This window comes from Lissotriton helveticus, chromosome 2_1, assembly GCF_964261635.1.
Source record: "Lissotriton helveticus chromosome 2_1, aLisHel1.1, whole genome shotgun sequence".
Classification (NCBI taxonomy): domain Eukaryota; kingdom Metazoa; phylum Chordata; class Amphibia; order Caudata; family Salamandridae; genus Lissotriton; species Lissotriton helveticus.
In genome coordinates this window covers 109,601,151-109,614,533 of record NC_136059.1, presented here as the reverse complement: position 1 = coordinate 109,614,533, position 13,383 = coordinate 109,601,151, and the positions used below count along the sequence as shown (strand labels likewise).

Genomic DNA, 13,383 nt, shown 5'->3' with positions numbered 1-13,383 from the left:
AGATCTTTAGCGCATCTTTTACATTTAATGGCATAATATATATATTTTTTTATTTTATTCCATTTGTCATCAAGTCCTGTGGAGCATTGCCTAGCAGCCACAACTATTAGGAGGCATCGGAGGATTTCTTGGTCAATCCTCCGATGCCTCCAATATAAAAGAATGCCTTCTGGGTTGGCATCCGCTGCCTCTGTTTTTCAACGAGTGATGTTCCAAATTTTTAGAGACCTTGATTTATTTGTAAAATGCTTTCAGGATGACATCTTGATTTTTTCAAAAAATGCGTGTGAGCATGCTTCACACTTAGATGAAGTATGCAGTAGATTAGAGAGGTGTGGTCTTACCCTCAAGGCACACAAATGCAAACTATTTAGGAAATCTGTTGAGTACTTGGGCCATACATTATCGGGGGACTCACTTTCTGCCAAATTTAATGTAACTCCATTCAGCCATTTTGGCAGTGACTGGGTCTAATTTTCTTATGGCAAAATGAATAGGGAAAAAGCGCAATGGGATCCACCATTTTTCTTTTCAGAAAGGAGCTGAGGTGATAAGACTTGTTTTTGGAGAGTTTGTTGAGGATTCGTCAAGCAGCGTCAAGATGATATGCAAACCAAAAAATACCTTTCACACACATATATATATATATATATATATATATATATATATGTGTGTGTGTATGTGTGAGAGAGAAAGGCACATTACCTACTGGTGGTTGCCAGTAGGTAGAACCTAGTTTCCATAGGAAAAGCATTTTTTGTTTTGCCAATTCCTTTGGCGCCGTTTGACGAATCTTCACGACATTTTTAAAACGAATTGTACATTCAGGTCAGCTCCTGCCTTCAAATTTTGGGGGGTGATTCATGAAGTGGGGGGCGAGAAAAAGGGGGATCCCAAAACGTGTTTTCTCCATTTTAATTTCCATAGGAAACTTTAGACACGGCTACAGCCCGAACTGCTGAACGGAATTACACCAAATTTGGCAGAGATAGCTCTTGGTGGGAAACAACAGTTACAACGCAACTTTTACAACGGATTACTTTTACAACGCTACTATTACAACGCAGGATCTTTTACAACGACTGCCTTTACAACGCATGGCATTACGTAGCAGATGCTATCGCAACGCATGCCATTACAACGTAAGTATAGGTAAGTTTATCTTTTTTTAATCATTTATTTAATTTGGGTTTAGGGGTATAGGGGTATTTTAAGAGTTTAGGGCTAGGTTTAGGATATGGGGTACAGGGGTATTTTTAGGTTTCAGGGCTAGGTTTAGGATATGGGGTACAGGGGTATTTTTAGTTTAGTTAGTTTAGTTTTAAGTTTATCTTTTTTTAATCATTTATTTAATTTGGGTTTAGGGGTATAGGGGTATTTTAAGAGTTTAGGGCTAGGTTTAGGATATGGGGTACAGGGGTATTTTTAGGTTTCAGGGCTAGGTTTAGGATATGGGGTACAGGGGTATTTTTAGTTTAGTTAGTTTAGTTTTAAGTTTATCTTTTTTTAATCATTTATTTAATTTGGGTTTAGGGGTATAGGGGTATTTTAAGGGTTCAGGGCTAGGTTTAGGATATGGGCTACAGGGGTATTTTTAGGTTTCAGGGCTAGGTTTGGGTTTGGGGGTACAGGGGTATTTTTAGGTTTCAGGGCTAGGTATGGGTTTTGGGGTACAGGGGTATTTTTAGGTTTCAGGGCTAGGTTTGGGTTTTGGGGTACAGGGGTATTTTTAGGTTTCAGGGCTAGGTTTGGGTTTTGGGATACAGGGGTATTTTTAGGTTTCAGGGCTAGGTTTGGGTTTTGGGGTACAGGGGTATTTTTAGGTTTCAGGGCTAGGTATGGGTTTTGGGGTACAGGGGTATTTTTAGGTTTCAGGGCTAGGTATGGGTTTTGGGGTACAGGGGTATTTTTAGGTTTCAGGGCTAGGTATGGGTTTTGGGGTACAGGGGTATTTTTAGGTTTCAGGGCTAGGTTTGGGGTACAGGGGTATTTTTAGGTTTCAGGGCTAGATTTGGGTTTTGGGGTACAGGGGTATTTTTAGGTTTCAGGGCTAGTTATGGGTTTTGGGGTACAGGGGTATTTTTAGGTTTCAGGGCTAGGTTTGGGTTTTGGGGTACAGGGGTATTTTTAGGTTTCAGGGCTAGGTTTGGGTTTTGGGGTACAGGGGTATTTTTAGGTTTCAGGGCTAGGTTTGGGTTTTGGGGTACAGGGTATTTTAAGGGTTCATTTTAAAAAAATAACTTAAAAAAATTACTTACATTAATAAAATTAAATAAATAAATAAAATTATTATTACTTACTATATATTTTTTAATGATATACTTACGTTGTAATTGCATGCGTTGTAATAGCATCTGCTATGTAATGACATGCGTTGTAAAGGTAGTCGTCGTAAATGATCCTGCGTTGTAAAATTCGCGTTGTAATGGTATGCGATGTAAAAGTTCCCGTTGTAACGTCATACATCCGTAGAGCCCATAAAGCATGCTTTTGTTTAAATGGTGTAAATCCATTCAGAAGTTTGAGATATTTAAAGATTTACAGATATTGATTTTTGAGAATTGTGAGATCGGATTGGCTGAGGCTTTCCGAGCACGAGCTTGCCTGGGATTGGCTGCCAGCGCTTCAAACTAGGACGCGTTGGCAGCCATTTTGTGAGTCGTTGAAATGAGTAGGGGGAAAAGGGGGAAAGAAAAGTAGAAGAGGGTAGGGTAGGAACACTGTCAACTTCCTAGGGTGCTCAGGGGGTATGACAGGGAGTTAGAACGTAAAGAATATTTTTAATATGTTTTCGGCGGGATTCGCATAGGGACTGGAAATCACGGCGGGAAAAAGAAAAACTAAGCGCGGTGTCGAGTGCTACGTTTAATTAAGCCCCTGAGTGAGCCAGTTCCCGGGAGCAATGTTTAGTTATGATGCTGGGTGTACGTCTGTCACGGGGACCAGCACTTACTTGGAGCAAATATAATGATATGGGGATATAGGGGGAGGGGGCGCGTATTCCCTCCCGCTCTGCTCCGAGGAACTGCACGTGTATATGTTTTTTGCGGAAATCACGGAGGGAAAAAGAAAAACGAAGCGTGGTGTCGAGTGCTTTGTTTAATTAAGCCACCGGGTGGGACAGGTCCCGGGAGCAATGTTTAATTATGATGCAGGGTTTACTTCTGTCATGGGGACCGCCACTTCCTTGGACCAAATATAATGATATGGGAGAGGCACGCGTCTTCTCTCCCTCTGCGCTCCGAGGAGCAGCATCTGTTTGGCGGTATACGTAAAATTTAAGGGTGATATCTGGGGTATACAGACACAGATTTATCGACATTCTTCCTAGCTTTCTCATTCTGAGGACAGAATTAATTTGACAATTTCCACTTCTGTCTTTGGCATATATTGGAGTATACTAAGACAAAAGCAACATGAATTGTCCAAAGGTAACCTTCATGAGCATTTCCAGACCTACCCAAGTCAATGTGCCTAGGTCATTGCCAACACAGTACACAATTGTGAGGTCAGGGGGTTGGAGATGCAAAGAGATTTTAACCAAAGGTAACAATTGGTGCCACTTTAATCCTCTCAGTGTAAACCATTTAATGTCCACATTTTGTAAACCTAGGTCTTTGTTAATACGTCTGTTCAGCATACCTTTTGCACCAGAAAACATAGCTGTGTCCTACGATCCATAGTAGAATTTTGAAGGTATGCCTGAAAGGAATCAAAAGATGTTTGTAGCTCATGTAGTCCATTGGTAGAAGCTTTTTTTTCTAGAAAACGATAATTGATTGGGTGATGAAGAACATTGAGTAGTGAAAACTAGGATGCGTGTTACTTTCGTGAAAAAGTATGTTTCTGATTGGTTATAAAAAATGTTTCAGACGTACACTACATAGGATACGATCAGACGTACGGAGCGCAATCACATCTGCTACTTGCATTTGGAAGGTACTGTTCTGAACTTAAAAAAATAGTGAACTTGTGACCTGCACTTGCTGTTGAATGTTCCAGAAACTGTTAGGATGAAGTATGGTGAACTTATGACCTGCATATGGCGTTGAATGTTCCAGAAACTGTTAGGATGAAGTATGGTGAACTTATGACATGCACGTGGCGTTGAATGTTGTTGGAAATGTTGGGATGAAATTTGATGAACTTGTGACCTGCAGCCTTCAGTTGAATGTTGCAGAAACTGTTGGTTTGGAAATGGGTGAATAGGTGATTGGGGGAGGAGTAGAAATAACTGTAGTATTAAAATATGAAATGCAAAATTAATTACAACTGGTAAGCTATTAAAAGTTAATTTTTGAAAATGAGAAGTATGTCTAGAAGAAATGTGTTCTTTAAAATTTGCAGTAATATTATTAGATATAGGCTTCTGAATTGTTGTAAGGGTTCGGGGATACATGGCGATGCAGTAGTGTGGGGGTAGTGTCCAATCCACAAAGTAAGAGAACCAGTTTGGGGCGTTTTAGAAGAGAGTTATAGATGGTCAATATGAGTAACCAATAGGAACGTGTTTTGCAATTTGAAATAATGAAGGAAGGATTTTGATTTGTTATGTACATGTATTTATGAGCGGAAAGAGAGGGAAATGTTGCTATTACTGGTTCTATTCTTGACAAGAGTCTAGAATTACATTTATTGTATGAGAAAGAAAATATTGCATGTGTTTGTGAAATTGAAAATGTGCATACCAACTACAGAGGTGAGTTACAAATTAATAACGTGTGTTATATATTGTGTAGTAGTGGTTAAGTCTTTGAGGCGATTTGTTTAAGTTTGAAAATATTTTTTTTTAAATAATATAGTGTTGCTGAAGTGTGCTGTTTCTCATTTGTTACAAAATGTGCATATAGTGTATTTGCTGAACAAGTACCCCATATATATTTAGTAGTTTTTGAGGAAGAAGAAGTGTAGTTTATCATGTTTAAAGGCGTATATGGTTTTGAAAGTTAGGTACAGGATTAATTTGAGTTCGAAAATGGATTCGGGCAACATAAAGAAAATGTTGCATGTTCGCACATTGTTACTTGTCGAAAAATAGTGGGAAAGAGAGGGGTTAGAAGAGGCATGTTTTATCAACTTGAGCGAAATAGCAAAAAAACATAAATGTTGCGTGCAGATATGTGCTCTGACTTTTGAGACTGGTGAGCTATATTTGTGAAGGCAACTGTCACAGTTACTGGACGTGCAGAATGTGCAGACATTAGAAGGCCAGCAGATCGAGAGACTAAGAATGACACATCCCTTTCTATATGTATTTTTACACTTGTTATGCATCAGAAGATTTGATAACTATATAATAGTGGTATATATCCATTTGTATGTTTCTTTTAAGTATGTGCTACTAGGAAAAGATACAGCTCCATGTACGCATGCTTTCAGTGATATTGTGACACTCTCAACTGTGATATGAAAAGGGTTTCTGCTTTGCATTTAGATAGAGTTAACACTGTTAGTAGTTGCGGAGTAGTGAAGAATGAAAAGACAGATGAGGTGAAATACATGGTGGTAAAGAGATTAGTGATTATGGTACTTGTTATAAGTGTTTGGGAAGGTATTATTGAAGTGCTCCGTAAATATTAAGTGTTTTCGTGAAATGAGGATGCATTCCTCACTTCACGAAAACACTTACATGTCTCTTATGTTGAAATGTCTGCATGGTGGTGCGAGTAAGGTACGGGGGTGAATTAATATCGACAATCGGCCCGGTTAATGTAAGAGAAATAGGGATGTTTTTAGATTGTGCCTTGTCGGAAAATACAGGGGGGGTGGCTTTGTTTACAAGAGATGTGTTTTATGCAGTCATTCATCATTTTTCAGCACCATTATATAAACACTATCCAATAACAGACTGGCTCCTGAGCAAATGGTGTACTGATAGAGGGGCCCAACACAAACGTCCCTGGAACCTACATTGACACCCGCAGGGGGCTAGCGCTACCCTGGTGCCAACACGCTTGCGAGTATGCCCAGAGTCAAGCCAGCGACGTGCACAAGTGACCCACGGGGATTGTGTGTCTGTGCGTGTGATGGTGTGGACATGTACTCTGTGTTTTTGTACTAGAGCATGTGATTCTATGAGTGCCCGTGTTGGTGCGCGCAGATGATTCTGTATGTGTGCTTATGTCTGTGCGTGTGATGGCGTGTGCATGTGCTTGAGTGTTTTTGTACTAGAGCATGGAATTGTATGTGTGCTTGTGCGTGTGGATGCTTCTGTATGCATGCCTGTGTGCGCCCTCTGTTCGCGTATGAGTGTGCGTGCACATTTGGGTGTGCTTGTGCATGTGTGCATGTGATGGTGTGTGTGTGTGCATGTACCTGTGTGTACGTCCTTGGGTATTTTTGTTCTGGAGCTTGTGATTGTATGTGTGCTTGTGTTTTTAGTAGTTTCAGTATGTGTGCTTGTGTGCTTCTGTGTGTGTATGAGAGTGTGAGCGCATTTGTGTGTGCTTGTGCATGTCTGTGTATGTGATGGTGTTTGCGTGTGCATGTACTTGGGTCTTTTTGTACCAGAGCATGGGATTTTATGTGTACTTGTGTTTTTGGATGTCTCTGTCTATGTGCTTGTGTGTGTGTGTATGTGCGCATATGAGAGTGTGTGCCCACATTTGTATGTGCTTGTGCATGTCTGTGCTTATGATGGTGTGTGCACGCTGGATTTGTTATTCTCCGGCAGCCATTTTCCTGGAAATGAACTCTAACTGCCAGATGCCGGACCTTAAGATGGCCACCAGTGTACAGTACAGTCCCTTGCCTGACCCCAAGACGGCTTCATTGGTGGTCCCCCCCACGTTGTTTTACTTCCCTGGGACAACAATTGGACATTGATCAGACCTTGAACCTATCCCCTAACCTGCATACACATCAGGACTTGGAACCTGTGTAACTTACCCCAGACTGTAGAGACCAAGCGATTTGGCTGATTCCCGGTGGAGCTACCATATAGCTAAAGAGGAGATGGGTTGTGGGCTCCTCTCCTGCCATCACCTACCCAGACGGTCTTTGGGCAGATCTTCCTCCTACCCCTTTACCCTATCCCCTTACCCTTCCTTGTGCCATTCATCTTGTCCCCTATGCTTTTCTTGATACTCATGTAACTTTTAACTGATGTAAATTGCAACATTATTGTGCCTCATGTAAAGCGCTCTGTTTCCTTCGGGTCTAGCCAGCGCTTTATAATAACTCATTAATTTAAATTTGCTCCCATTTAGTACTCTTTTTCTCTTTGTCTACTTCCCTAGCTCCTATCCCCTCTCCCCTAAATCTCTCACCTTGCCTGCTAGTCTGCCTAGCCCCCTGTCCTTTGTGCCCTTTGACTAAGCACTTGTTGGGAAAGATCCAATATTTATACTCTGGAGTCTCAGCAATCCAGCTGAGAGACTCCACTGCGCCAAGGGAGCCACTCACAGCTGAGGTATGGTATGGCACCCCTTGCCAAAGCACTTCCTCTCCCCTTTTTGTAGGCCTTGGGAGTCTTAGAGACCCCTCTGATAGAGTCCACTTCGTAAAAGGGAACCTCCCGCAACAGAGATGGAGAAGTAATACCACTTCCCCTGGGATCACAGCTTACTGGACTTTGAACGTTGCTTTGACTTGACTTTGACTTTGACTCGTCTACCAGTTTGTGTCCCCGACGCCCTTCCCCTCCTCTTTCCATGCTGTGTCCGTCACCCTCCTCTTCTCTTTCCCCCTCATTACCCCTCCTCTGAATCTTTCCCCTTGCCTGCTTACGTATTTGTGCTTATTGTTTTATCTTGACCTTACAAGTAACTATGTTGCCATGCCCTAATAACGGCGTAACCGGACATCCTTTTAGCCACCCCCCCAGGCTACCTCTTGAAAGCTATTCGTCGTGAAGGCGGACAAATGGGTGGGGGCCTTGCCATTATAATTAAAACCCATCTTAAGCTGACTATTAGTAAACTTAGGAACACTGGCAAGATTGAAGCTATGTACTTCACTATTGCTGATTCAGCTGCCGTTATTCTTGCTTGGATTCTAGTATACAATCCACCCACGTCCTCGGCCTCCTCCCTAACGTCTTTAGTCCACCTGATTGCGGACTTATCCCTTAAACACTCGCATTTTATTGTGCTTGGTGATTTCAATTTACATGTGGACAATCCGCTATGTATGCAGGCTACCCAGTTTTTGGATACCATGAAGGGTTTGAATCTACATCAACTAGTGCAGGGTCCAACGCATGCAGTAGGCCATACTCTGGATCTTATTTTTTTCAAGGCATTTGGACACCTTGCTTCATCCCCCCCTTCCCCTCACTAGGTCAGATCATTATCTTCTCCCTTTTGATCTTACCCTTACCATGGCACCCATACCTATCGCACTTAATAAGGAGTACGGGAGAAAATGGCATAAAGTTACCTGTGCCACTTTGAATCACGTGTTCTCCGACCTCTCTGAACCCCTCTCCAACAATATCGATGAAAATGTGTCTAAACTTAATTCCTCCCTACTGCTTGCCATAGACTCTATTGCGCCTCTCCAACCTATTACCTCTGCTAGATCCCATCCTTCTGCCCCCTGGTTTTCCTCGACTCTCCGGGAGGAAAAGAGCCGATGTAAAAAACTTGAACGTAAATGGCGGCAAGATTATGACCCAGAGGCCAAAATTATTTATAAATCTGCCTTAAGAAAATTTCTGACATTAAAACGGTCAAGAATGAGAGATGTTTTCTCTTTACAAATTGAGAAGTCTAAGAATTCCTCTAAATCTCTCTTTAAAATTGTGAAGGATTTTTTTCACCCTCCCGCTATGGCCCCCCAGATCCCGGCCAGTCAGGCCTTATGTAACGGTCTGTCTGACTACTTTCAGGAGAAAATTTTGAACATCAGATCTTCCTTTCCCATGGAGGGAATTCTACCGACCCCTAGGGAGGTAGATCTGGGCACAGCTTCCTTGGAGTCTTTTAAGGAGATGACTATCGATTCCTCATTGAGGTTAATTACCCAATGTAAATCTGGCTCCCCTCTTGACCTTATCCCGGCTAAAATGATGGGAAATTTAGCCCCTGTATTGATTAGACCTCTCCTTTCCATCTGGAACTCCTCTCTCGGTTTAGGCCAATTCCCTTCTGTGTGGAAGGAGGCTATGTTAGTCCCTATCCTGAAAAAGGCGAACACAGACCCCGCTCAATTTAACAACTATCGTCCTATTTCCCTTCTCCCCAACTCAGCTAAAATTTTGGAGAAAGCTGTACAATTGCAATTGGCAGAATATCTGGAGACTAACTCGCTACTACATGATTCCCAGTTGGGATTTAGAACGGGTTTTAGTACAGAGACGGCTCTCCTGGAAGTCTCCGAGACAATCAGAGAGTGTGTGGATAGGGGCGAGGAGGCTATGTTAGTCCTCCTCGACCTATCCGCCGCCTTTGATACGGTTTCCCATGCAATACTGCTGGATCGTTTGAGTCAGATGGGAATAGGTGGTACAGTGTTGACCTGGATTAACTCTTTTTTGAAAGATCGTTCTCAGAGGGTTTTTCTCAGGCCTTTTAAATCTGCTGGTAAACCCCTCCTTTGTGGTGTTCCCCAGGGTTCAGCCTTGAGCCCTCTGTTTTTTTTTTTTCAAGGTGGTAGAATCTTGGGGAGTCAGGGTGGTCTCTTATGCTGATGACACTCAGTTGGTGTTCTCATTTAAAGATCACTCTGACTCCTGCTTTGCCAACTTCCGCCAGTGTCTGAACAACATATGCTCCTGGATGACTTGTGGGACACCCCCGCGCCGCACGGCCACCAGCTGCTGTGTGTGCCCCTGCCCGCCCTCTGCCTCGCTACTGCCTCGTTTTGCCGGCTGCCGGCTGCCCCTGCAGTAGGATTGTTTTTGCCTAACATTTGTGCCTGTATTTTTTTTCTCGCCTTAAGACTCCGTGCATTTATTTTTTTCCTCCGCATTTGCCTGTTTTGACTAATTGTTGTGCTTGTCTACTCTCTCCGTGTTCCTGGTATCTTTCCCCCTCTCACCCCCTGTTTTGTTGCTGATTTGCGCCTGTTTTGTTTCCCTTCGTGTTTCCCGCCGCCGCCCTCCACCCTCCCTTCCCGCCACCGCCGCTTGGCCACGCCCCTTTCTTCTTCTGTATCCCTCCCCGCTCCCGCCTCCCAGCTGCCCCGCCCACCCGCGCACTTGGCCTTAAATGGCGACCGTGCGACGCAGGTGAGTGTGACCCACTTGTGGGACACCCCCGCGCCGCACGGCCACCAGCTGCTGTGTGTGCCCCTGCCCGCCCTCTGCCTCGCTACTGCCTCGTTTTGCCGGCTGCCGGCTGCCCCTGCAGTAGGATTGTTTTTGCCTAACATTTGTGCCTGTATTTTTTTTCTCGCCTTAAGACTCCGTGCATTTCTTTTTTTCCTCCGCATTTGCCTGTTTTGACTAATTGTTGTGCTTGTCTACTCTCTCCGTGTTCCTGGTATCTTTCCCCCTCTCACCCCCTGTTTTGTTGCTGATTTGCGCCTGTTTTGTTTCCCTTCGTGTTTCCCGCCGCCGCCCTCCACCCTCCCTTCCCGCCACCGCCGCTTGGCCACGCCCCTTTCTTCTTCTGTATCCCTCCCCGCTCCCGCCTCCCAGCTGCCCCGCCCACCCGCGCACTTCGCCTTAAATGGCGACCGTGCGAACGCGCAGCGGTCACGCGCAGCGGGCGCGCCGATTGTGCGCCGAAGGCGCGCCAAAGGTAAGCCCGTCTGCGCCCGTCCGCGACCGGATCGCGACCAGCGCCAGGACCCCTGGCCCCCACCGACGGAAGCCGACCCGACGAACCTACAGCGCCGCCGACCTCAACGGACTCAACACCGGCCGCATCCTAGGATGTCACCAAGCCGCCCCGAAGCACACCCACGGACCCTTCAGCTGCCACGCCTGCAAGTTCACCTGCATCCGGACCTTCCCTGCACCCGCCAAGCCGAACTCCAGCAGCACCCACCTCAAGTGCATCCTGCTCAACACCCGCTCCGTCCACAGACACGCCGTAGAACTCTGGAACCTGCTTGACACCACCGTCCCCGACGTTGCCTTCATCACCGAGACCTGGATGAACGCCTCCTCAGCCCCAGACATCGCCATCGCCATCCCAGAGGGCTACAAGATCACCCGGAGGGACCGCGACAACCAGACCGGAGGAGGCATCGCCATCATCCACAGAGACACCATCCGAATCACTACCAACACCGACGACACCCTCACCACCGCTGAACACCTGCACTTCCAGATCCACACCAACCCGACCACCACCCTCAGAGGCACCCTGATCTACCGACCCCCGGGACCACGCACACGATTCAGCGAGGACATCGCCGACTTCGTCAGCCCGCACGCTCTCCCCTCCGCCGACTACATCCTCCTGGGGGACCTCAACTTCCACCTGGAGAACAACAACGACCGCAACACCATCTGCCTGCTCGACAACCTCGACAACCTCGGACTCAAGCAACTGGTGACCACCCCCACCCACCTCGCCGGACACACACTCGACGCCGTCTTCTCATCCAGCAAAGACGTCACCTTCAGCCACACCACAGAACTCCACTGGACGGACCACAGCTGCGTCCACTTCACCTTCAAAAGAACGACGATCCACCACCACCAGCAACAGGTCGCTCGAAGATGCTGGAACAAGATCACAGCCGACCAGCTCACCGCCTCCCTGAGCCAGCACCCTCCCGCCAACTCAGCGAACCCCAGCCAGGCCGCCGACAACCTCACGAAATGGATCAACGACTGCGCGGACGAACTCGCCCCACTGAGAACCCCACCCAGCAGATCCTGCAGCAGGAAAACACCATGGTTCACCGACGAACTCAAGAGCTCCAAGAAGAACTGCCGAGCCCTCGAGAAAGCCTGGAGAAGGGAACCAACGACTGACAACATGACCACCCTCAAGCTCGCCACCCGGAAGCACCACCAACTGATCCGCGCCACCAAGAAAAATGCATACAAGGACCGGCTGGACAACAACGCACACAACTGCAAGGAACTCTTCAACATCGTGAAAGAGCTATCCAACCCAAACGCCGGAAACAATGACATCACCCCGTCGCAAGAACTCTGCAACTCCCTCGCGTCCTTCTTCCACAACAAGATCACGGACATACACAACAGCTTCAACAACCAACCAACGCAAGCCACAACCGCAACGACGCCACCCACCACCACCCTCCGCACCTGGTCCCCGATCAGCACCGAAGACACCATCCGCACGATGAACTCCATCCATTCCGGATCTCCGACTGACCCCTGCCCTCACCACGTCTTCAACAAGGCCGACGCTGCCATCGCACCCCACCTACGGGACATCATCAACACCTCCTTCGACTCCGCCACCTTCCCTGAGAGTTGGAAGCACGCCGAACTCAGCGCTCTCCTCAAGAAACCCACAGCAGACCCCACCGACCTCAAGAACTACCGTCCCATCTCGCTCCTCCCGTTCCCGGCCAAAGTCATCGAGAAGACCGTCAACAAACAGCTGGCCGCCTTCCTCGAGACGAATGGATCCCTCGACCCCTCGCAGTCCGGCTTCCGAGCGAACCACAGCACCGAGACCGCCCTCATCGCCGCCACCGACGACCTTCGAACTCTGATGGACAACGGAGAAACAGCGGCCCTCATCCTCCTGGACCTCTCCGCGGCTTTCGACACTGTCTGCCACCGCACCCTAGTACAGCGCCTCAGCAACATCGGAATCCAGGAGAAGGCACTGGAATGGATCACCTCCTTCCTCGACGGAAGAACACAAAGAGTCCGCCTACCACCGTACAAGTCAGAGGCCTCCAAAGTCATCTGCGGCGTCCCACAAGGATCCTCACTGAGCCCCACCCTCTTCAACATCTACATGAGCCCCCTCGCGGCCATCGCACGCCAACACAACCTCAACATAATCTCCTACGCCGACGACACCCAGCTGATCCTCTCCCTGACCAACGACCCCGCCACCGCCAGAGCCAACCTGCACGAAGGGATGAGAGACGTAGCCGAATGGATGACGACCAGCCGCCTGAAACTGAACTCAGACAAGACGGAGGTCCTCATCCTGGGCTCCACGCCCTCCGCCTGGGACGACTCCTGGTGGCCCCCCGCCCTGGGCGCCGCACCCAAACCGACGGACCACGCACGCAACCTGGGCTTCATCCTGGACTCCTCCCTCTCCATGACCAGACAAGTCAACGCCGTCTCCTCGTCATGCTTCAACATCCTGCGCATGCTACGTAAGATCTTCCGGTGGATCCCCACCGAGACGAGGAAGACGGTCACCCAAGCCCTCGTCACCAGCCGACTGGACTACGGGAACGCCCTCTACGCCGGAACCACGGCCAAACTCCAGAAGAGACTCCAGCGGATCCAGAACGCCTCGGCGAGACTCATCCTCGACATCCCCC

The 13,383-nt window shown here is 47.2% G+C and overlaps 1 protein-coding gene across 2 annotated transcripts in view; it reads right to left on the bottom strand.

Annotated features, from left to right (window-relative positions):
* Positions 1-13,383, bottom strand: part of LOC144817772 (putative N-acetyltransferase camello) — a 43,471-nt gene that overhangs the window by 13,893 nt on the left and 16,195 nt on the right. Inside the window, exon 2 of one of the 2 annotated variants that reach the window (XM_078674572.1) lies at positions 3,643-3,702. The exons of the other annotated variant lie outside the window; for it this stretch is intronic. Within the exon in view, the coding sequence (XP_078530698.1) occupies positions 3,643-3,681 (39 nt within the window). The 5' untranslated portion in view covers positions 3,682-3,702. The remainder of the gene's footprint in view (positions 1-3,642; positions 3,703-13,383) is intronic. 2 annotated transcript variants of the gene reach the window in all.